Raw genomic sequence first — 21,183 nt, 5'->3', positions numbered from 1 at the left:
GAACGTACTACGGTTACGGCCCGTACTTAGAGCTTTTTTTGGACCTACAGTACGTACAACACCAGAAATCGATCCGTACGTACCTCACGATAGCTTCAACCGTACAGTATTACGTCCCGTTGGAAACGCTGCAACGGCAAATCGATAGCTTACACTCTAAGCATATGTACTGTATTACTGATGTATTACTAGTTTACTATTGATGTTTAACTGCGAGTGTATATTGCTTCCTTGCAACCCTGCTGTATAAGAAAATCCTGACATGCACCCTAGGAGAAGACCTACATGCTATTTACACCTTCAGAAGCATACCACGGTTAGAGTGATAAAGTGCCAACCGTTCATCCCTAATTGCCTTTGAGAAAGATAATCATACACCATCAGCTCCATCACTCCTGCAGCTCACTCACCCAAGTAGCCGTCCCTCGCGTTCAAGAGATCCCTCAGTCTATTTCCACCAGGGGTGAACTCCAGTCCCCTTCTTGCATCCTCCGCAATCTTCCTGTCGATGGCGGCATCTAGGCTGCTCACGATATCTTTGCTTGGTGTACGCGTTGCATTACGATCGAGGACTGTCATACGGCGATTCACTGGGGTTTTGGGAGCGCCAGCCATGATGGGTTGCCTCAGGTCATTGACAGCAGCTTTGCGGGCGCCCAGTGCTGGAGTTTTGGGTATTGGAGTTTTTGGTGCCAGTGCTGGGGCGCGGGTCTTGGTTTTGGGTGTTGTTGGCGGCGGAGGCTTAGTGGAGAACGGCCTTGACTTTGCATCTTCGGTGGGAGAGAGGGGTTCAGTGGATGCCGGCGTCTCCATGAGGAGAATGAGGTTCTTGTCAGGGGAGCCGTCTGGTGTGGTCGATTCAATTGGCTGGGTTCTCAGTGGGGTTCTCGCAGGAGTCTTGTTGAATGGTCTAGTTGGGACTTTGGCATGATCTGCCTCAGCCTTCTTCCGATTTTCGTTATGCCATCCCGCGAGGCGGTCGGCGATGTCTCCTGCACTGGCGAACTTCTGTTCGTACGGTCGCGGGTCCGCTGATGGGTTGTATGGTTCTATAGCGGATGGGCGAAGAGGCTTCCGGGTGGGGACAGGGCGAGGATTGATGGGTGCAGATGGTACATTTGGTAAACGTTCTTTCAGCGCTGCAACGGCCTTACCGGGACCCGGAGTTCCAGGAAGAGGCTTTCGTGGGATTTTTGGTACAGGTGGTATGGGGCTTTTTGTATTAGCAGACGTGAGAGATGGTATCCGGCTGTGGGGTGAGCCATGGCTTGTAGCTTCAACAGGTAATGTCGGGTTGACAGGCGTCGCTAGCGTCTTACGACGAGCCGTGCTAGCCACTGTACCAGACTTAGTTGGTCTTGACACTGCACTCCCTGCACGAGGACGAGCTCTTCCCGCAGCCACCGTTTTGTCTGCACCTTTACTCTGAGAGTCCTTTCGCTTGGCTGCAGCAACGCGATCATCCTTCGCCAGCGCCGGCGTTGCACCAACAGGTTTCCACCGGGGTATGCGTGGCGCACTTGATACTCTTGGTGTCGCCGTTGGTCTTTCAATGCCCTTCTCGCCATCTGCTTGCACTGCCTGAAGCGAGGAGGTGGCAGAGTCGGCTCTACTGAGAGACTCTGGTATGCCCTCGGCGCATGGGCTTCCGATGTCCTGTTGATCCCTGACGAATAGGCTTTTTGGCATATCAGGAAGTTCGTTCAGGTGCAGAGGCCCGCAAAAGTCTGGGTCGACAACTCCTGCCGAACGGCACATAGTCGCTCCCAGCTTTACCGTATCTTTCTGCGTCTTCAGAAGCACGCTTGGATCAGTGCCTATCCGTCTCTGATGGCTTGCAGGCACGGGCAAGAAAGACTTTGGTAGGCTGTTGTCTATTCCATGCCCTCTGGCCTGGTATTCCTGTTGAGACGACTCTTTCTGGTGCGTTTCTGACCTCTGTTTTGAGCATGAAAGTGAGCGACGTGGTGGGGCTGGTGACGGGCGCATCGCGTTTATTGCACTCGGGGATCCCGGATCAGCTTGACGTAATAGAAAGGCAGATTGAAATTCTTGTGGCGTGGTTCCAGTATGATCAAGCCTGGCCACCTGATTTTCTGTGATTGAAGATGACGAGGCTTCCTCCGGAAGTCTAGGCGATAGGCGTTCAATCGACTTGCTTCGGTCTTTTTGTGGTTCAGTTGACGCAGGTTCGTGCCGAAATAATGATCCTTTTTTGATGATATCAGCAGCAGGGTCATCGCGTGTGACGGTCGTGGTTCCATTGGGTGACATGCGCAGGAAAGAGGGCGACTCTCCTAGTTTGAGCTTCTCTCCAGCCTTACGCAAGGGTGTCGGTATGGGTGAGGCCATTTCGTTATCGTGGTGGGAAGACGTCCAGTCATGAGTGCTGGTATTGTCGCATATTAGGCTTGCCATGAGCTGTCCGATGTTCTCTGGGCTAGCTTTTGGGGTTGATGCCTGCTCTGTGGATTCAGGATGTGGGGGTGGTGGGCTGGTGAAGGCAGTTGCGATCAGGTTTGCGTTTGGAACATGTACATCGTCCACACTGGTCAGGCCTCCAATCGGTTTCCTGGATGTTTCTTTCGGGTTTGTTTGAACTTCATTCGTCAACAGAGAAGATGTCTTGATCGGATTTGTAGGCGAGTCGTCCTCCTCGATCGATCGCTTAACTGGACTTCCAGGTCGGTTGCTACCAGGCGTATCACCCAGAACTTTCCTCCTTGGCGTCCCTACAGCTATCCTGGCAGGGCTCTGGTTCACCGAGCTGTACGTCTTTTGTGGACTGGGCGTTCTCCGAGTGGGAGTTTGCGGATCCGGGTTTTGCTTGGGCGTCATCTTCGTTGGTGTGCCAAACAAAGGTCTTGCTGGGCTCTGGTGGATCGTTTTCCTTCGCGTCAGCGGGTTGCGTGTCGTCCTTGTGGGCGTACCTGCTGCGTCTTCTTTCGTCGGACTCGCATTCTTCAACGGGCTAGGCGTCCGCGTCCTCGTGGGCATCTCTTCTCCTTTGGGCGTCCCACTCTTACTCGTCGTCCCGCTCCTCTTGCTTGTGATTTTACTGGGTGGTAGTTCAATGGAGAAATAGAACGCACCCTGGCCAACTTCGAGCTTCATTGGCGGCTGATTCGTCCTCTTAGGTGTATGGCGGACTACGATTGGGCTGTCGCGCGCCTTCTCAGAAGTCTTACGGCCCTCCATAGATGGGCGAGACGGTATCGCAGGCGACATAGAGACTGCCCGCAGAAAGCGTTGACGCAATGGAGTTTGATCAGGAGTCGAGGGACTGCCGTGCTTTTTAGGCGACGACAGCGGAGTGGTATTGGTGGCTGTATATGCGGCGTTCTTGTTTGGTACGGAGGCTGGCGTGGTGGTCGGCTTCGCACTAGAGGTCATAGCTGCTGCAGTCGGGATGATCCCGCTATCGATATCAGTGAACGCCTCCATCATGTGATTTCGTCTATGATAAGACGAACAGCGACTGTTGAAGAGATCAAGAGCGCTCAACGCAGGACTGTTGGAAAATGTATCAATCGAGAGAACTACAGAGAGCTCTAGAGAACAATTGCGAAAAATGTTCTGCAATCAGCTGTGTAACAAACAAACATCAGATCGTCCCGCATATGCATACATACTGCAGTGAGACATGCAAGAAGCACGTTTCTTTTTGAGGAGTTAGGTATCTTCGGAAATTAGCGTGAACCCAGTTCATCAAAAGAAACGTGCTTCGGGAACAGGTGGAGACTGCATGGCACGAGCTCCATACCAAAAAAAGATGCGTCGCGCCTCACTGGCAAACGAAGAGATGCACAGGCCTAATTTACTTGGAGGATGATCGATTTCTGCCCAAGAGTAAGCAGATTTTCGTCTGCATGGTAGCTAGGTATCATGCTGTTATCCAATAGATATTGATCCAAACCTTGTAGCAGCTATTCAATTCCTCTACGCATCTACAGCTTCTCCTTCAAGCTCGACTTCAATCTCCTCTCGACCGCATCAAGGTATTCGTTGGTAGTGACCCAAGAACCCCGGTCCTTCTTGCCGCACGCAAGGGCCAGATCCTTAGTCATGATCTTATCGACATCCACAGTGTCCACGCAAGCCTTCTCAAGCTGCTCGGCGAAAACGACGAGCTCAGGTGTGTTGTCTAGCTCACCGCGCTTGGCCAGACCTTGTGTCCAGGCAAAGATGGAGGCAATGGGGTTGGTGGAGGTCTCGTTGCCCTTCTGGTGTTCGCGGAAGTGGCGGGTGACGGTGCCGTGCGCGGCTTCGGCTTCGAATGTCTTGCCGTCAGGGGTGATGAGAGTGGAGGTCATAAGGCCGAGGGAGCCGAAACCTTGGGCAACGATGTCGGATTGGACGTCTCCATCGTAGTCTAAAAATGTCAGCGGAGTTTCGTGAGCTATGAGACGTGTACGCACTCTTCAAGGCCATAACGTAGCCACCCTCGCTCTTGATCATCTGGGCGACCATGTCGTCAATCAAGCGGTGCTCGTACCAGATGTTGGCGGCCTCAAAGTCCTTCTTGTACTGGCTTTCGTAGATTTCTTGGAAGACATCCTTGAACTTTCCGTCGTATGCCTTGAGAATGGTGTTCTTGGTGCTCATGTACAGAGGTAGCTTCTTGTCCAAGGCCATCTTGAAAGAGGCGTGTGCGAAACCGGCAATGGACGCGGTAGTGTTGTACTGGGTCTGCGCGACACCACCCTCAGCAGGGAAGTCGTAGACCTTGATGACCTCAGGCTTGCCGCCCTTGGGTGTGAAGACCATCTCAAGTGTGCCTTCGCCGGGGATAACGCGGTCTTTGGCGCGGTATTGGTCGCCGAAAGCGTGACGGCCGATGATGATGGGCTGCTTCCAGCCAGGGACAAGACGAGGGATGGTGGGGATGACAATGGGCGCGCGGAAAACGGTACCTCCTCTAAAATATGCTGTCAGCCATGCTTCTTCCGTTGCCCCAATGTGCGACATACAGGATGTTTCGGATGGTGCCGTTTGGCGACAGCCACATCTTCTTGAGCTTGAACTCCTCGACGCGCTGTTCATCTGGGGTGATTGTAGCGCATTTTACACCAACAGAGTACTTCTTGATAGCCTCGGCAGCATCGAGCGTGACTTGGTCGTTGGTCTCGTCACGGTATGGCAGACCAAGATCGTAGTACTTGAGGTCGATGTCAAGGTATGGGTGGATGAATTTGTCCTTGATGACCTGCCAGATGATCCTGGTCATCTCATCACCGTCCAGCTCCACCACTGGGTTCTTGACCTTGATCTTCTTGATTCCTGCCTGGGACGCCATCCTGTACTGTCCGATTTGGGTATACAGACTGGATGCTGCTGTTGGGGCGCTGTTTGCGGTGGTTCGTCGCGGGCTCGAAAACTGGGCCGATTTCGCAGCTGTCTGGGAAGCTAAGCAGCGCGTCGCAAAGCTGCAAGTCTGTCGTCGGGGGAGTCGTGCAACGGATGTTGCAGCGCGGAAAGCGGCGGGCGCTGTAGTCGCAGGCCTCATGGCTAATAGATGGTGTGGTATAACCTCGGAAAGGCAGATCCAAGGGCGTCCAGAAGTCGTTTCGTTCGCTACCGGCCGCGGTTCCGATTGCGCAATGCGGCGAAGATACTCGGCTGATAGGACGACAGGCTTAGTCGTTTGAGTCGCTAGCGGGGTAAGGAAAGCCGAGGAGGTAGGGAAAAGCCTTTAAGCTGTCTCAGAGCCTGCGAGATGAACATGGCCCGGAACTGTTACCAGCACCTCGCTCGGAGGAACGGCTAATACCCCACGGTCGCATCGTGTAGATGCGAATTGATTGCCTGGGACGGCGGCAGATGTTCCTCCGTTGGCTGTCATGCGCGCGCCCTCATCCTACGGCGCGGGGCAACCGTGGCATATGACGTTTGGCCGAGCCTGACGTACTGGCGTACCGAAGCAGGCACGCCTGCACAACATGACTGCTGATCCTCAATCGACGGCGAGTTTCTGTGGTTGAGCAATGTAAGTTTGGGTCTGACGCGCAGCGGTGCCTGCTGTAGTATATGTAAGTATCCTGCCCTGCGTTCGGATCCCCTCATAACAACATGCGGGCACACGGCTGCCGGATCCGCTTCGTCGTGATGCGCGTAGAGGTCGTGTCATTGGCTAGTAGCATGAATTTACTTTTGCCTACAACATGTGGCGTGCATCGAGCTATCTGACTGGATCAAGCATTTTCAAAAGCGAAAAAGAGACGGAATTAAATGGGACTGACGATCGAGAAAGCATTGAGTTTGGAAAGCAAAGTACCCAAACCCAGCCAGTAAGGGGCGCGCATGCCTGGTGTCTCATCAAGGCATTCGCGACCCAGCACCCAAATCTAACCCGGGCAGTCACACCCAACTGACAGCCACAAGTCCAGGTACTTTCTGTCCTTCTTTTCCACGCCGAATCCTCACCTCATAATTTCGCGAAGATCTTGTGACTACGAACCAAGTTGTGGTTCTCGTCGCGTCTTGCTCTACCTGATGGTTGTTTCTCAACGCCCTGGTCCGGGACCGACGCTGGAGCGGATCGTGGTTGGGATACGTGTGCGACGATACAGACCTTTCTGGTTCCGGTGCACGCAAAGACTTGGATTTTGCTGATGTACATGTTACCGAGTTTCGCTTTGTGCTGAATCAGCATGTATCCGTACCTATAGGTTCGCGTGCAAAATCAGTGTATGTCTCACATGCAGTTCGTACCGGTGTATTTCTTACCCTTGCATGTTCGGGGTACCTAAGATGGCATTAAAGTCATCCATACCGGCTTTCAGTGTAAGCCCTGGCCAGGGTCCGCCCTTCCATCTGTTGTTGATGAATACCCTGCGGCACACTGATAGGGTTTTTTGATTTTCGATGGAGACAGAAATCAGATATCGAAGATTTTTGGCATCATGGCCGTCCCTATTTGTCATCTCTTGCCATGTGAGCCAGCCCACGTCAGAAAATTGATGGAGTATGGGCATTTGAGCTGCTGGAATCGACGGATTTCGACGTAGAGCGCTCGTCGCAGGGCCCTCGCGACTTAACCCAATTATAACACCCTCCTCTGTGTTGAACGACATCGTATAATCAGCATCGGTTGCCCGATAAGTTTGGCCGTCAACTTGGTATGTCTGGTGGTCGGCCATAGACGAGCCGTAAGGGTCGACGTGGGCCATGCCGAGGATTCGATTTTTGCCTCCCTTGCGCAGGTACGTATACGAGGAAAGTCCAAGCCCGTCTAATGCACCGTCAAGGCCCCAATCATCGCGTAGTTGGTTATCATCATCGTTGCCCATCTTGTCTTCTGGGTATTCGTGCCAATACCACGTTGTGAGATCTTCCCAGGTCTGGAATGAAGATTCTGCACTTATCTGCGGGGGTAGAAAACAGAGTCCAACTTGGTCATTATTGTGGTGCATCGACCATTCAATTAGACACCCTTTTTGTTTGCAACTATCCCAGACTTCATCTGTCGCTGGTCTGGGCCACTTTCCGGCGGCGACAAAAACTTCATCTGGCTTCGATGCGACAACGAATGGATCTGCATCTGGCGCCCCCGGTATCTTAAGATTGACGGAGGCTGCGTCTTCACTTGAGCATCTAGAAGTCGCAGTCAGTTATCCTGTCATGTAATCAAGCATACATCGTGGTGATGGGATACATCGATAGCGGTGAGGTGCGTAGAATGCTTACTTTTGACAAATATCGCCGGCGACGGTAACGACGAGGACAGCCGGCCCAAGGAACCCTATGATCTGCATATTCTCGAATGATACTTGCTGGGGAGTATTTCCAGAAAAGAACCAACAGTTGAGAAGTGAGAGATACTTAGCTGTGTGTCGCTTAAGGCGAGCTGTACGAAACCACTTTCACTTTCACTGGAGAAAGAGCGACTATGTTTGTGAGGTAAGAAGTACCAGATCGTAGATGGCTTTCTCACCTTCTCCCACCCTCGGTATTGACAAATGATACCACAAGCAAGATCCATGAACACAATGCGTGAAAGAGGTTTCAATCATGTCGCTTCTCCAAAGTACGAAAGATTTCACTTTACTGGGTAATATCTTGAACGTTCGAACTTGTTACAAAGATGCATCATGCCACTCTCTTCTCGGTCCTTTGAGGTAGAATACTACGTATGCCTTTGAATTGTAGCATAGATGGAGAACAGCTTAGGGAAAAAAGCTTCTCCGCCAACAAGGAAAGGCCAGACTTCTCATGAGATCTTCTCGGTTATTCTAGAAGTTATAGCTTTCCGCACCGTTGTAACTTCGCGAATATTTTGTGTGTACGAACCAAATTATGTTTTTCGTCCCGTCTTACTCCTCTGACTGATACCTGCTCCGCAACGTCCTCGTTTGGGATCAATTCTGGACCGCCTCCTAAACCAGAGCCTGGTTGCGATACGTGTGCAACAATGCATGGATTGCGGTGCAATGTTTCACATCTGAAGACCTGTATTTTGCTGACGTACAGATTACCCAGCTGCGCTTTGTGCTGAATTAACATATACGCGAAGCCTTGCCTTAAGGTGGGCGTACGAAGTCAGTATATGTTTCGCATACAGTTCGTACAGGGGTATCTCTCACATATTTGGAGTGCCTGGTCACGAGTCAGCCGGGAGGTTTTCGCAATGATAAAAGATCAACAACAAGACAGCCTTGAATGGCCCAGAAGGGTGTCGCTGAACCACATCGAGTCTGACAGCAACCTTATTGTGCCACAAGGCAGCCAGGCTACAGTAACAGATGCTGGTAGACATGTACCAACGACCCAGTACCCTCCACAAAGTTTAATGACAACCAAACTTGCTCAGAGAAACGTGGTTCGTAGTCGTCTTACAACCCCTCCTGGAATGATCGAGACTTACCCATGATTGCATGCATCTCTGGCGACCCGTCCTCGAATATATGACCTGGCCAATCATCGACTCCCCATCCCCTGTTTTCCGATGCTCTCAGCACGACTGAGACGGTCTCTCTGTTAACGACCAAAACTGAGATGAAATATCGAATGTTACTGAGATCGCCATTCTTCTCTTTGACCATATCATCCCAACTCAGCCACGCCACATCGGAAAACTGGGTAAGTTCCGGCATCTGGTCATCTGGGACTGGTGGCTCCTGTTGTTTTCCCGTTGCTTTGGGGCTCTCTCGGTTCAGACCAATGATGACACCGTCTGTCGGATTCAGTGAAAAGGAAAAGCTAGCAGCTGTGGCCCTATACGTCTTGTCGTTGACCTTGTACTTCTGGTCAGCGACAGGAATATCGTGGTAAGGGTTATCGGGCGGTAGTTTGTGGTCAACACTGTAGACCCGATTCTCGCCTCCCTCGTATTCATCTGCATACGGATTAACTCCGAGTTCTTCGAGTGCATGGCCGATGCCCCAAGCCCGGTTGAAATCGAAATATTCCTCCCTTATGCTGGTCTGGGGCCATCGAAACCAAAACCACTTCGCAAGGTCACTCAGACTTTGGTACGGCGACGCTGCTGTAGAGCGGGGCGGAACGTAATAGGTTCCTACTTGGCTGTCTTCGTAGCGCATTGCCCATGAGAGCATACATCCCTTTTCTCTGCATTTTTTCCAAACTTGGTCATCCGCTGGAAGCATTCTTGTTGGTGGTGGTGGAGGCGGAGGTCGTGGTGCTGATGGTGGCGGCTGTGGTTTACCAGCGACCAACACTTTATCTAACTGCTCCAGTATCGTGAGGTTGCTCGCGATTTGAGCATCATTCAAGCAGCTACAGATCAGGGTCAGTAATCGTATCATATAGCCCAAGAAGTACCGGGGTTGTGGAAAAAATACCTACTCTTGACATATCTCGCCAGTAACAATAACGAGGAGGGCAACCAGCCCGAAGAGCCTTGTAATCCACATTGTTTCGAGGGTTGTTTCCGATATGTGGCAGTAGAGATGGAAAGGTCAAATAAATAATTATGGAAATATCTGCTTAAGCTAGCTACGCGCCTTGCTCGTGCAGCTTGTACCTCTATATTCACTCTCAAGCGGTATAAAGTGAACTGAATATCTGCCGAGACTTTGAATATCGACGACTACAATCTTTTCGGGCAGACAAACTAGATTGTCAATCCCATAGGTACCGCGTACTTCCTTAAAATAATGTGATATAACTGAACATAGCGCCACCTTTCTTTGTTGGAAGACTATCTTAGTAGTTGTTAATCGTCGCTAGACAGCATCATGATGCAATTACGCATAGATTCTCAGTTATAGCTTTCACTTATGACAATAGTCTTCACGCAAGATCCCCGTAATCCAAGCAAGGGGGCAAAATAGACGCGCACGTGGTGCACCCCTTAGAGGGCTTGTTGATGGGCTATATCAAGTTTTACGAATGCAGGTGATAAGCTGGTTCGACAGCTACGAATCTCTCACTATTCCACCTCTCATCCCTCCCAATTGACACCACTCTCTTGGCCGTGTAGATGCGCAGCCCTCAAAGTATCACATGGAATTTAGCAGTACGCGTATGCGCACCGAAAAGGCGCATCTCCTTCTAGAACTTGCCAGCTTCTTTGATGGAGCTTTCTTTTGCTAAGTGCAGCCCCAGGTACCAAAAGCCGCCTCAAAGAGTTATAATGGTGCTTTCTTAACAGATCGCGAAGATTGGTAGGTATACACAGAGTGCAACTCGGTAAGGACTAGCTTCTTCATACAGCTTTCCTCCATGTTCTCTACCAGGATATTTCATCATCACGGTGAACAAGACCCTGAAGACTGCCTGAACCTTCCCAATGAGGCTAACCTAGTTCTCCACGCTATGCATATATCCAACCAATTCTCCGGATAGCAAGTTCTCACATCGTACAACCGTCAACTAACCTCTATTTTGTGTGAAACGGCTACTCAACGTCATGCCACCCAAAGCCACCTCAAAACCAAGGAATAGGAAAAAGCGAGATCGTTCATCTGGAGATGATGAACGCCACCATGTCAAAGCCCACAAGATCAAAACCCCCAAAGTCAACCCGCCCAAGGCCCAGTCGCAATCCCCCAAAGCTCCAAAGTTACCAAGAGGCCTCCGCGGACCTAACGGTATAAAGTTAAAGCAAGTCCAATACCACAAGTTCGAAGACGAAGTCGTGATATACCACTACGCCACGTCCTTCATCTCCGTCTCAGACTTTCGCTCGTTACTCACCCGCCAGCAACACGGCTATGTAAACCATCTCATAGGCCCTGATCCACTAGCCTCCATCCCCGAACCATCAGGCGACGAGCTTCCCCCAGGTTGCCTAGAAGTCGCCTACCTCCCATCTGTGTTCGTACTAGGCGGCTCAGCACTCGGCTTCCGACTTGATTCTAGTCCACCAGCAATAGAGTGGCTGTGCTTCGATAGAGATGTCAAGGAGAGTATCCTCGAATTGCTGGACATCAATACGCATGCACAGCGCATGTTGTTTGAGCATGTTGCAAGTCTGCCACGGGCGCCGACGCCGGAGAAGAAGTGGGATAGGAGGCTTGCTTATACGGAGCACAAAGATTGGTATGAGAGTCTGAAGGAGGCAGGAAGGAGGCCGTTTAGGTTGGGGTTGACGTGGAGGAGGCGGGGGACAGAGATGATGATTGAAGGGATGAAGAAGAGGAATGAAGAAACTAGGTTGGAGGAGAAGAGAGCAATGACAGAAGGTGTTGCGGCCATGGAGATGGAAGACGACTATAGCGATGCTGAGGAAGGGCACAGCGGAGGTGGAGAAGAAGATCGAGACACCACGATTTTCCATCAGCGCAGCTCCAGCGGGCCAAAAACCATTAGTAGGCGCTCGCCTTTTGTTTACCACGACCCAATTTCCAACTAGAACGTTACACCGCAGAGAATTTCTAGATCAGATTGCTCACCATCGTCCCTACAAGCCCCAGCGCTCGGCAGCCGAAGTACGAATACGCGACAGGCGCAACCTCCTTCATCAAAAGAACGAAGTCAAAAGAAAGACAATTGTTAGACGGCGGCTACGTTTGAGAGGCATTGCGTCACTACGAAGCTTTTGCAAAATGCGTTCGCTGTGAAAGTGTCGGATTAGGTTCTTTCAACTATGATAATTCTGTACGATGATACCTCTCAAGGCGTGCTTTAGCAGCGAATAGATTAATGACTAATGAGTAATACTCTCTTCTTAATGCTACAGCTACAACATATAGTCTCTCGTTTCTCATAATATCGTCACTTCCACATACCTGCTACCGTATAAGCCACGTTCTACCATTACAGATCTAGGCCTTGAGTCCAATCTCATCAGCAGTGAGGATAAACTCCATGAAACCAGCATTAGTATCAATGATATTTTGGATGTACTCCTCACTTGTGGGGTAGAAGTTGGTTGGGTAACCAAATTCCATGGTGTAACCGTACACTTTGGTGAGCTTCTTGTTCTTGTGCCAGCGGCTGAATGACCAGTCGTCTGTAGCACCAGAGGTAGGGTAGAGACCAACAGCTTGTTGGGGAACATACTCGCGGCCGCCGACAGAGATCATGGCATCAGTGGTGCGGTTGGCAGCCATACGAATGTTGTCCCAGTCTTCTTGGTCAATGTACTCCTTGTACAGCTCGTCTTCGACGATACCGCGCTTTCCATCGTAAGCTGGGTTGAACAAGTTCTGCTTTGGATCATGGGATTGATCGACGTCGTCACCCCACGAGTAGAGCAGGGTTCCAGCAGCGGAGTGAACGTCGATATACCAGTGAATGTTGGGGTACTGGTCGTACACCCAAGCCATGTCTCTCGATTCTGGCTCGGAGAACGGTGCGGTGCCGTAGAAAGCCTGTGAAGTGGGGTTCGCTGAAGCAGGGGAAACGGAGGGGTCGAACTTCTCAGTGAAGTTCCAGAGGAAGTCGAAGTTCCTGTTGAGATCTACACCAACACTAAGAGGAACACCAGGCGTAGAAGAGGCGGGGGTGGGGTTCTTTTGCCAGAGGGTGCTGTTTGCCTGGTCGTGGTTCACACCATCAGGGTTCAGCATAGGAATGAACACAATTCCCGCCCCAAGAGCCTTCTTGACCTGGCTATTGGTGTACTTCTTGTTGCCGTAGGTCAGGCCGATGCGGTGTTCGTTTGCATAGAGCAGGTCAGAGATGAAGTAGATCAGGTTGTCAGGTCCACCGCGCTCACGTGCGTGAATTCCTAGTCGGGAGGTTAGTCTATCCTTCAAATGCGATTTTGAGCGAAGACATACCAGAAGTGAAGTAAATGTACTGCTTGTCCTTCTTGATCTTCTCCGCCTTGTTGGCAACACCACCAATGATCGATCGCCCCTCGAAGGTCTTTTCCGGCGTCGTGAAAAGCGACATGCCGTATTCCTTCTCTAGACCCTTCATGGCGGTGTAGACCTCGTCTACGTTGAAGACACCGGCATTCTGAAGTTGTGCGTACTCGCTGGGTTTCCTCGTACCGAGACCGCGAGGCGCGACCTTTCCACCCTTGAAACGATCGCCCTTGCCGATAGGTGCAGTTGCAGTCTGTCGCTTGTTCATGTTGTGCAAAAGCTCAACGCGAACGAGCTCTGGATCTAAACTTCGCTTGAAGTGGTCCAAATGGTCCTCTGAGATGACAGCGTGCAGCTTGTGCTCGCCACCTGCAGCCATGACAACAGGACGGCAGCCGTAATCGATCTCGCTGTTGGCCGAGATGAAGTCGTATAGCTGGTTCTTCTCCTTTGCGTAGAACGCAACGCTCAGGACATCTGACGCGAGAACAGCGCCAGGAAGTAAACCGAGGAGAGTGGAGACCTTCATGGCGGGCAGCGGTAAGAATGCTGCGACGAGTAGAAGTTGCAAGTCGTGCAGACACAGACTGTCGCCATCCTGTTGTTATTTATTCAAAGTCGATTGCTTGGTACTTTCTATTGCCAGCCTCTTAGACGGATGAATTGCTTCCAGCTTCCTGATTCGGTAATCGGGGATGGCGTTTCCAAGACTCCAAGACAGCAAGCGTACTTGGCTGGCGTACATACTCTACGATTCTAAGCAGGTCCGAATCGTTATCTTCTGCTATGGCCACACGGATTTGTGCCTAACGCAAGATATCATATTTGTGGTAGGCAAGAAGGATGCGAAAATGCTCTAAAGAATCCAGACTCCTGGTTCATGGTGTCGAAGGCGTTGCCAAGACTGCTGGACGCGGGTTAGCAAGGCACAGGTAATCGTGGCTGCGAAGTCGTGTGAGTGGTCATATAGATAAGGATTATCGCGAGGCTGTCAAACTTGAGAGGCACAAAAGCTTCCTATCCATAGTTTAACACTAGTATAGCAGGGTGGTTGCCAGGGCTTCGGTGACGGGTGGCCAAATCTTGTAATCCAGGTATGCACGCTAACCTGGCGCGAAGCAGCAGCAGCTGCGAACGCTCTTGATCAGTTAGCTACTGTCACGTTAGCGTGAGCAAATTCGAAGTAGGTTGGTGACGGTCTCGTAGAATGGGCGACACATGTGCGAGCTTGTATGAAGGAGTGTAGAGGCAGCGAGTGATGGAGCGACGCTTTCCGGTTGCCAAGACCATGTGCAGCTAACGCCTATCTCCGCGCCCAGATGTTCGTCACTTCTCATGACTCTCCTAGAAGGTAAGATGAAACCACCTTGATATCTGATTGTGCCTGCGGGGCATCTACGACTCGCAATGGAATATAATTCACTGCCTCCGGAGATTACCGTCCTGCTGCTGGGCGACTCTGAAGTAGGGAAGTCGACGTTCTTGTCGTGAGTACTATCATCCGGCGCGCGCTGTACGGCGCGACATGCGATAGCGGCGACGAAAGCGTGTGAATTGACGTCTTGTCTCATTTGCTGATGATTCAAAGTCGCCTGTCACTCGGCGTGCAACCTCAGAACGACGACCTCCCACCTTATGAGCTTCCCAAGCTGCGCGATATCGACCAGCCGTATGCCTTCGATATCACACTCTATGGCCGGCCGTACAGGCTGCAATTCTACGACACAGCCTCACCCCAGAACTATACGCTTCTACACCCACAATTCGTGATCCTTTGTTACGACATAGCCTCGCGCGCGTCGCTCGAGTCGCTTTCTTCGACATGGCTGCCGGTAGTGAACAAGCACTTTAATTACGATGAAAACTTGCCTGTAATGGTCCTTGGTCTTAAGAGGGATTTGAGGCGGCAATGGACGTTAGCGGAGCATGGCCCAGACAAGAAGGGCAAGGGCGCGAGTGTCATGCCACATGAGGGATTACAGACTGCGCAGAGAATGCTGTGCGATCATTACGCTGAATGTAGTGCGCTGACAGGGGAGCTGTGTAGGCAAGTGCTGGAGGACGTCGCAAAGACATGTGCAAAGACAACAACCAAGGATGGTGCTAAAACTCAAGCTGATGTGTGCAACCTCATGTAATTGGGCATGTCTGGAAACGCAAGTTGCGCAGGCTCGAACGTGGGCGCGATTGAACATGTCAAATCCAGGCATGCATCGGATTGCTCAAATGCCACCGGTTCAAGTATCGCGGTTATGGTTCTTGTGTGCGTGACTACCTCGTCTCGAGGCAGAACTTTTTTTCCGTATATGGGTTCTACTACCCTCAACTATGAGTAACACTTTGTAGTGGGCTACCAACACATTTGGTAGAGACCTGGATATGTCTTGTATGTCGTGTGGGCTAAAATTAGACAGCGTCAAGTTATGGATTCCGGACATTGTATGTCCATTAGCTACATACTCCAGGGTAGCGTAGGCGGCGCTGCTACCGACAGGACTTCCTTTTCCATCGGGCTATCGCCGAAGGGACTCACCCGACCAACCACCTAGCAACTCTTCGCCAAATCCACCACCGGCCCTTCAACAAATGCCCACACCGACACCGCGGCTTATGAGATCGGCAAATGCGCCCCTGCACATCTCCAGTTAATCCTGTGCCGCTTGACAGATGGTCGAACCATACGTCACAACGACATGCAGATCGCGCTGCACGTGCCGACGCCGTGCATGATGATCCCGCCAAAACTACCCCGCAAAGACGCCGCTTGGTACCCCAGAAGCTAAGATATGTTTGATCCGCCTCCACACAAGAGGGTCAATTGCGTTGAGGGGAGCCTGGAGAGGCGAGGCATGCATGCTAGGTGGGTAACGTTGCCGAAGAAGGTATGCCGTTGTGATGCTATGATTCGGGCTTTGCATTCTACCGAGATGCATTAAAGGGTAAACGCTCCCCACGGGGTTGGAGTCGTGCATTGCCCTGCCAGTTTTCTCTCCCATATCGCCTGCAATCACACCATGGCGACAACATTCGATCATGACAAGCTCTCCGCTGAGCACCAGCAGACCGAGAATGTCGCGGAGAAGATCTCGACTTCATCGGGCAGTGGCGAGCTCGAAGCGCAGAATATCGATCTTGAGGAGAAGGAGGCTGCCCGTGTGCTGAGGAAGGTGGATATGAGACTCGTTCCAATGCTGTCTCTTCTCTACCTCGTCGCGTTCATCGATCGAAGTAACAGTAAGTTCAGGCTCTTGGATGAACTTATGTCGGATTACTAACACATTGTAGTCGGTAACGCGAAGATTGCTGGTATGACGAAAGACCTGAAAATGAGCGGTAGCCAGTACAACACTGCAGTCACCTTGTTCTTCGTTCCATACACACTTCTCGAAGTACCTAGCAACATCGTGCTCAAGATGATGCGCCCAAGCCATTGGATGGCAATCTTGATGTTCTGCTGGGGTCTCGTGATGACACTCATGGGTCTAACGTCCAGCTACGGTGGGCTACTTGCAGGACGTTTCTTCTTGGGTGTGACAGAGGTAGGTGGAAAACATTCAAACCCAGACTTGACAGCATATGCTTACACTCGCAGTCTGGCTTCTTCCCCGCAGCAACGTTTCTGCTTACTCTCTGGTATCGCCGTTTCGAACTACAGCGTCGTATGGCTGTTTTCTATATAGCCGCCTCTCTCGCGGGTGCTTTCAGTGGTTTACTTGCCTACGGTATCGAGAAACTCGACGGTCGCTCTGGACTTGCAGGATGGCAGTGGATCTTCCTAATCGAGGGATTGATCCCAGTGGCGCTCGCGCTCATCATCTGGAAGATTCTCCCGGATAGCCCCGAAACCGCCAAATTCCTTACCCAACCAGAGCGCGACTTGCTGGTCTCCCGATTGTCCAATGATTCCGGGTCTGGACAGGGACAGGCCACCAACAGCGATAAGATCAGCAAAGAGCAGATTCTCACTGGGCTTTCGGACTGGAAGATTTGGGCTGCTACAGTTATTTTCTGGGGAAACACGGTTGGAGTTTATGGGTAAGTCAACGACAACGATTCGTGCTACGGATTCATGTCTGATATTTCTATACAGGTTCACAGCCACCGTACCATCCGTCATCCAAGGCCTCGGCTACACGAGTGCAAATGCTCAACTCATGACCATCCCGATCTACGTTTTCGCCGCTATCCTTACCCTCATCTTTGCGTGGGCCTCCGATCTGACACGCAAGCGCTCCCCATACATCATCGCAGGCTATTCGATTGCCGTATGCGGCTTCATCGCTCAACTAGCCATTCCTAAGCCCGCCTATCCTGGCATCACCTATGGCTTCCTTTTCCCCGTGGCTGGAGGTCTATACTGCCCCTTTACCTGCCTTGTCTCCTGGATTGGCAACTCCCTCGCACCATCTTCCAAGCGCGCTGTTGGAATGGCTCTCTTGATTTCCGTGGGAAACATGGGTGGTATCATGGGAAGCAATATCTATCTTTCGCGCGAAGCACCAAAGTACACGACAGGCTTTTCGGCTAGTTTGGCCATGTGCTGTACCGCCATTCTCATGACTTTTGTGTTGAGGTGGGCGTATGCGAAGGAAAATAGACTGAGGGATGAGCTGATCGCGGAGCACGGTGAAGATGCTATTCGTGCGAGGTATTCCGAGCAGGAGTTGTTGCTTATGGGTGATAAGAGCCCTTTCTACCGGTACACTTTGTAATCTGCATCTACGAGAAGATGTTCAGCGTAGACTCATCTTTTTGAATGGAGCAGTTAGAAGGAGCAATACCTTCTTTGATGATCGAATGAGACTCTTTTACAACGTATGCATGATGGGGGTTCAGAAAATCTAGGTGATTACATCAGGCGCACTGAACATGTTCAGCTTCAAAGATCAGTATGGCACCTAGGCACGATGCTAGGTTGCGAAAGACCTCGGCTAACATTGATCACATAATTAATCAATCGATTCTACTGAATTTAGGCAAAGGTGAGACATTCCTGCATAGCGGAAATTCAAGTAACCAATTTGGTCTAGTTGCAAGGCATTCTTGTCAAAATCGATACACGGCTGGGATACATAGCTTTTGAAAATCATTCCAAAGTAGTCTAACGTGTACAGCGGATCAATCTGATAAAGGAGTGACAGATTCTACGTGCTACATCTCAACTGAGGAGTCTGATATTGCCTTCAACCGTAACACTTGTCTCGGCCTACAAACTCGACCGCACTACCTATGCAACAACAGCCTTGAGAATAAGCTGAGTGTTCGCAGCCTCCTTGATGGCGTATGAGATCACCTCTGTTCCGCTGGCCTTGCCTTCACCACGAACGTTGAGCTGCTGTTTTGTCTTGCCATTGACGTTGTTGATGCTAAGCTATACGTTAGGCCGTATCCCTACCCATGGAAAATCGCGGGAGAAGAAAACTTACGTGCAAGTACCGTTTCCAGTGTGTGCAATCTTCCAGCGCACGTCGTTGTCAAGAGGAGGGCGAACCTCGGCGGTGATCGTGCCGAAGTCACCACCGGAATCTAAATGGATGTAGGTGTCAGGGGACGAATATGTCGTAGGAAGATGCGGCTAGCTTACAATTCATGCACAAGCACAAACCAGAGTTTGCGCATATGATGTGATATTCACGATCACCTTTCTTTGGCTGGGCGTAGTAGCGTCCCGCCGATATAATCTCAAAGTGGGTACTGATGGCGTCCTTCGTCCTCGGGCTAGTAATCGATCAGTCGAGGACGGCGATATTCCGCCGTGGTAAGCAGACGTAATATATCTTAATGGGCGTGCCAGCAGTTGTTGCACCACCCCAGACATTGAAGCTCATTTCTGGAGCGTGTTTGGGGAGAATCTCGTACATGCCGGGGCCGGTGTAGTCAGACCTTTTGTTTCTGGTTCAAAGGTGTTTTTGGTTCAAAGGTGTTGTTTGATTGTAGTGTTCAATAGATAATGGTGAGGATAATAAGGATTCCGAGGACCGGAGGGGGCTTTTGTAGAGTTGGAAGGTGGTAAAAGCAATTCCTCGTACTCCATTTCTTCCCAAAGGGTGCTAGACAATCTCTCGTGCTACAGTATGTCGTTCTGATCTAGACCTCTCAAAGTCACTCATTAAGATCGGATGCCTGAAAAGCCAAGTAAGAGTCGAGCCTATGAGAGAAATCGCCAGGCCTACTTCGATAGCCAGAGAGCTGGGTTTCCGACCTCTAGGCTTTGTTGGAAAGATGTTCGACAGCCTTTTCGGATAGTGTTTCGTCCTGCATGCAAGTCTGTATCATTGCCGCCGAATAGCTTCCATCGGCACCCTCCCGGTCATCGTGAACGTCCCCATCAAGACCGGTCATGTCGTATGCGAGTTCTGGGGAGAACTTAGTACACCGTGAACCTGTCCAGTGTGATCCTGGCTCTCTACAGCGTGATCGTATGAAAGGCCAGCCTATTGAGTACATGCATGATACCGATTACCTGGGTAACCAGAAGATGCACTAAGTACGCATATAGCGGAAGAGCGGTGTAGCGTGTGTTATACCAAGAAGTCCATTCGTATGCGTGAATTCGAGTCTCCAGCTCTAGATTTACATCGCGGTATGCATACTGACGGTCGAAGGTGCAATGCTCTTAGTGACTGGCGTAGATCTAACCACTTCTATACAGTGGGCATACGCCAGTGTGTTGAACGATATCGGACCGAGAAGCAGTATCAAGCGAATATCCTGTCGTTTGTTATTATTGTGAAAGCATGTGTCCACTGAGACGTAACAAAGGCTGCTCATTTTGGCCAGACCTGTGTTAGACTGAGGTTGCTTCTAGCCGACTGAATGGCAATTGTATCGCTATCCGGATTTGGCATGAAACCTCTTCATGGTCTGAATCCTAGGTACGAGAGGATGCAATACATCGTGAAATAGTATCGACGACAAACTTCGTGAAATGGTATCACCACTGTCATCTTTGCACTATACGATGCCCATCTAGGGTAAACCAAGCTATACAGTCAGGGTACGGTAGGGTGTTTCGAAAACCGCGAGGACGAATCGGCATTCCGTGTGATGCATGGCTTCAGCTACCCATTACTATAGTAGGCGTGCTGCACTTCTGACCTGACAATGTCTGCATTTAGATTAGCACAAATCGTGGTAAAGTGCTGGCGTGCATCCTGAACACATACGCCTGCAGGCTTTAGTCACTGGTACTGTAGATGCAGTGCATAAGGATCTGAATATTGTTGTGCTCCGGTAACGCTGCAACATGTGCGTGATGGAGGCGGCTTGCATCTGTATACACGTCGACGGACCCTACTCCGCTAAGGCCTACCGGTCCCGTGCGGGGCGTCCCGCAGGCATCCCGCATCACACCCACATCGTGGATAGATGGGCTATGATTGGGCAATGCCCCTTTTCAATTCAACATTCAGGATAGAGTGCGCCCCACTTGTAAACAGACCTGAGGGTCCTAGGTAGCTGGACTGGAAGACGAGCATTTTGCAGTTGGGTCCATTGACTAGCAACTCTGCACAACACTTCTAGGGTGACCAGCTCATTCTCTTACAGGCAGAGCTACCCGAACGATGTTGCGAAGACACAGACACAGCGTTAGAGAAATGATCGCCTGTCAAGGACAGTGAATTAGGCGTCCTACGTGCATGCTTTCTCGTAAGAGTGGCACCATACAGTAAAGTATGCGAGATGTTCTTTCTTGTGCAATTCCGCATACGAAGACTGTCCGCTGCTACCCAACAAGATGGGGCGATGACAGAGCGATATCATTAGTCCGACATCAGTTGGTAGAAGGCTACAGGAGTGGTGGGTAGTAATAAGTTAGGTGAGAAGTGTAGAAGATTTGTAGGTCGAGGTTGAAGATGAACGCGATGGTGGGGCGATCTCGCTCGGGATGTCCCGAACTTTCTAGATCACGGGCGCGATGGCTGCCTCACGCAACTTTCTTTCAGCACACCCATTTATCTATTCG

General features: G+C 50.9%; 9 protein-coding genes across 9 annotated transcripts; 3 read left to right on the top strand and 6 right to left on the bottom strand.

The window, feature by feature from the left end:
- Positions 1 to 402: 402 nt before the first annotated feature.
- Positions 403 to 3,393, bottom strand: AA0111_g10167 (hypothetical protein; the record flags this gene model as incomplete). Its single annotated transcript, XM_028643886.1, has 1 exon — positions 403 to 3,393. The coding sequence occupies one exon, from the start codon at positions 3,391 to 3,393 to the stop codon at positions 403 to 405; it is 2,991 nt and encodes a 996-aa protein (XP_028502278.1).
- Positions 3,394 to 3,947: 554 nt separating this feature from the next.
- On the bottom strand, positions 3,948 to 5,296 carry AA0111_g10166 (Isocitrate dehydrogenase [NADP]; the record flags this gene model as incomplete). Its single annotated transcript, XM_028643885.1, has 3 exons — positions 3,948 to 4,372; positions 4,419 to 4,918; positions 4,971 to 5,296. The coding sequence occupies 3 exons, from the start codon at positions 5,294 to 5,296 to the stop codon at positions 3,948 to 3,950; spliced, it is 1,251 nt and encodes a 416-aa protein (XP_028502279.1).
- A 1,128-nt stretch (positions 5,297 to 6,424) lies between these two features.
- On the bottom strand, positions 6,425 to 7,289 carry AA0111_g10165 (hypothetical protein; the record flags this gene model as incomplete). Its single annotated transcript, XM_028643884.1, has 2 exons — positions 6,425 to 6,662; positions 6,727 to 7,289. 2 exons carry the CDS (start codon positions 7,287 to 7,289, stop codon positions 6,425 to 6,427), a joined length of 801 nt encoding a protein of 266 aa, XP_028502276.1.
- Positions 7,290 to 8,831: 1,542 nt separating this feature from the next.
- AA0111_g10164 (hypothetical protein) lies at positions 8,832 to 9,872 on the bottom strand (the record flags this gene model as incomplete). Its single annotated transcript, XM_028643883.1, has 2 exons — positions 8,832 to 9,735; positions 9,805 to 9,872. 2 exons carry the CDS (start codon positions 9,870 to 9,872, stop codon positions 8,832 to 8,834), a joined length of 972 nt encoding a protein of 323 aa, XP_028502277.1.
- A 998-nt stretch (positions 9,873 to 10,870) lies between these two features.
- Positions 10,871 to 11,815, top strand: AA0111_g10163 (hypothetical protein; the record flags this gene model as incomplete). Its single annotated transcript, XM_028643882.1, has 1 exon — positions 10,871 to 11,815. The coding sequence occupies one exon, from the start codon at positions 10,871 to 10,873 to the stop codon at positions 11,813 to 11,815; it is 945 nt and encodes a 314-aa protein (XP_028502282.1).
- Positions 11,816 to 12,227: 412 nt separating this feature from the next.
- AA0111_g10162 (hypothetical protein) lies at positions 12,228 to 13,746 on the bottom strand (the record flags this gene model as incomplete). The annotated part of the gene is made up of 2 exons (XM_028643881.1): positions 12,228 to 13,135; positions 13,188 to 13,746. 2 exons carry the CDS (start codon positions 13,744 to 13,746, stop codon positions 12,228 to 12,230), a joined length of 1,467 nt encoding a protein of 488 aa, XP_028502283.1.
- Positions 13,747 to 14,624: 878 nt separating this feature from the next.
- Positions 14,625 to 15,355, top strand: AA0111_g10161 (hypothetical protein; the record flags this gene model as incomplete). The annotated part of the gene is made up of 2 exons (XM_028643880.1): positions 14,625 to 14,704; positions 14,806 to 15,355. The coding sequence occupies 2 exons, from the start codon at positions 14,625 to 14,627 to the stop codon at positions 15,353 to 15,355; spliced, it is 630 nt and encodes a 209-aa protein (XP_028502280.1).
- Positions 15,356 to 16,231: 876 nt separating this feature from the next.
- AA0111_g10160 (hypothetical protein) lies at positions 16,232 to 17,929 on the top strand (the record flags this gene model as incomplete). The annotated part of the gene is made up of 4 exons (XM_028643879.1): positions 16,232 to 16,451; positions 16,503 to 16,756; positions 16,810 to 17,252; positions 17,308 to 17,929. 4 exons carry the CDS (start codon positions 16,232 to 16,234, stop codon positions 17,927 to 17,929), a joined length of 1,539 nt encoding a protein of 512 aa, XP_028502281.1.
- A 515-nt stretch (positions 17,930 to 18,444) lies between these two features.
- AA0111_g10159 (hypothetical protein) lies at positions 18,445 to 18,808 on the bottom strand (the record flags this gene model as incomplete). Its single annotated transcript, XM_028643877.1, has 3 exons — positions 18,445 to 18,583; positions 18,644 to 18,743; positions 18,802 to 18,808. The coding sequence occupies 3 exons, from the start codon at positions 18,806 to 18,808 to the stop codon at positions 18,445 to 18,447; spliced, it is 246 nt and encodes an 81-aa protein (XP_028502336.1).
- Positions 18,809 to 21,183: the final 2,375 nt, after the last annotated feature.

This window comes from Alternaria arborescens (assembly GCF_004154835.1).
Source record: "Alternaria arborescens strain FERA 675 chromosome Unknown contig_32, whole genome shotgun sequence".
NCBI lineage: Eukaryota > Fungi > Ascomycota > Dothideomycetes > Pleosporales > Pleosporaceae > Alternaria > Alternaria arborescens.
Note: the sequence above shows the minus strand (reverse complement) of the source record. Positions and strands in the feature narration are given on the sequence as shown.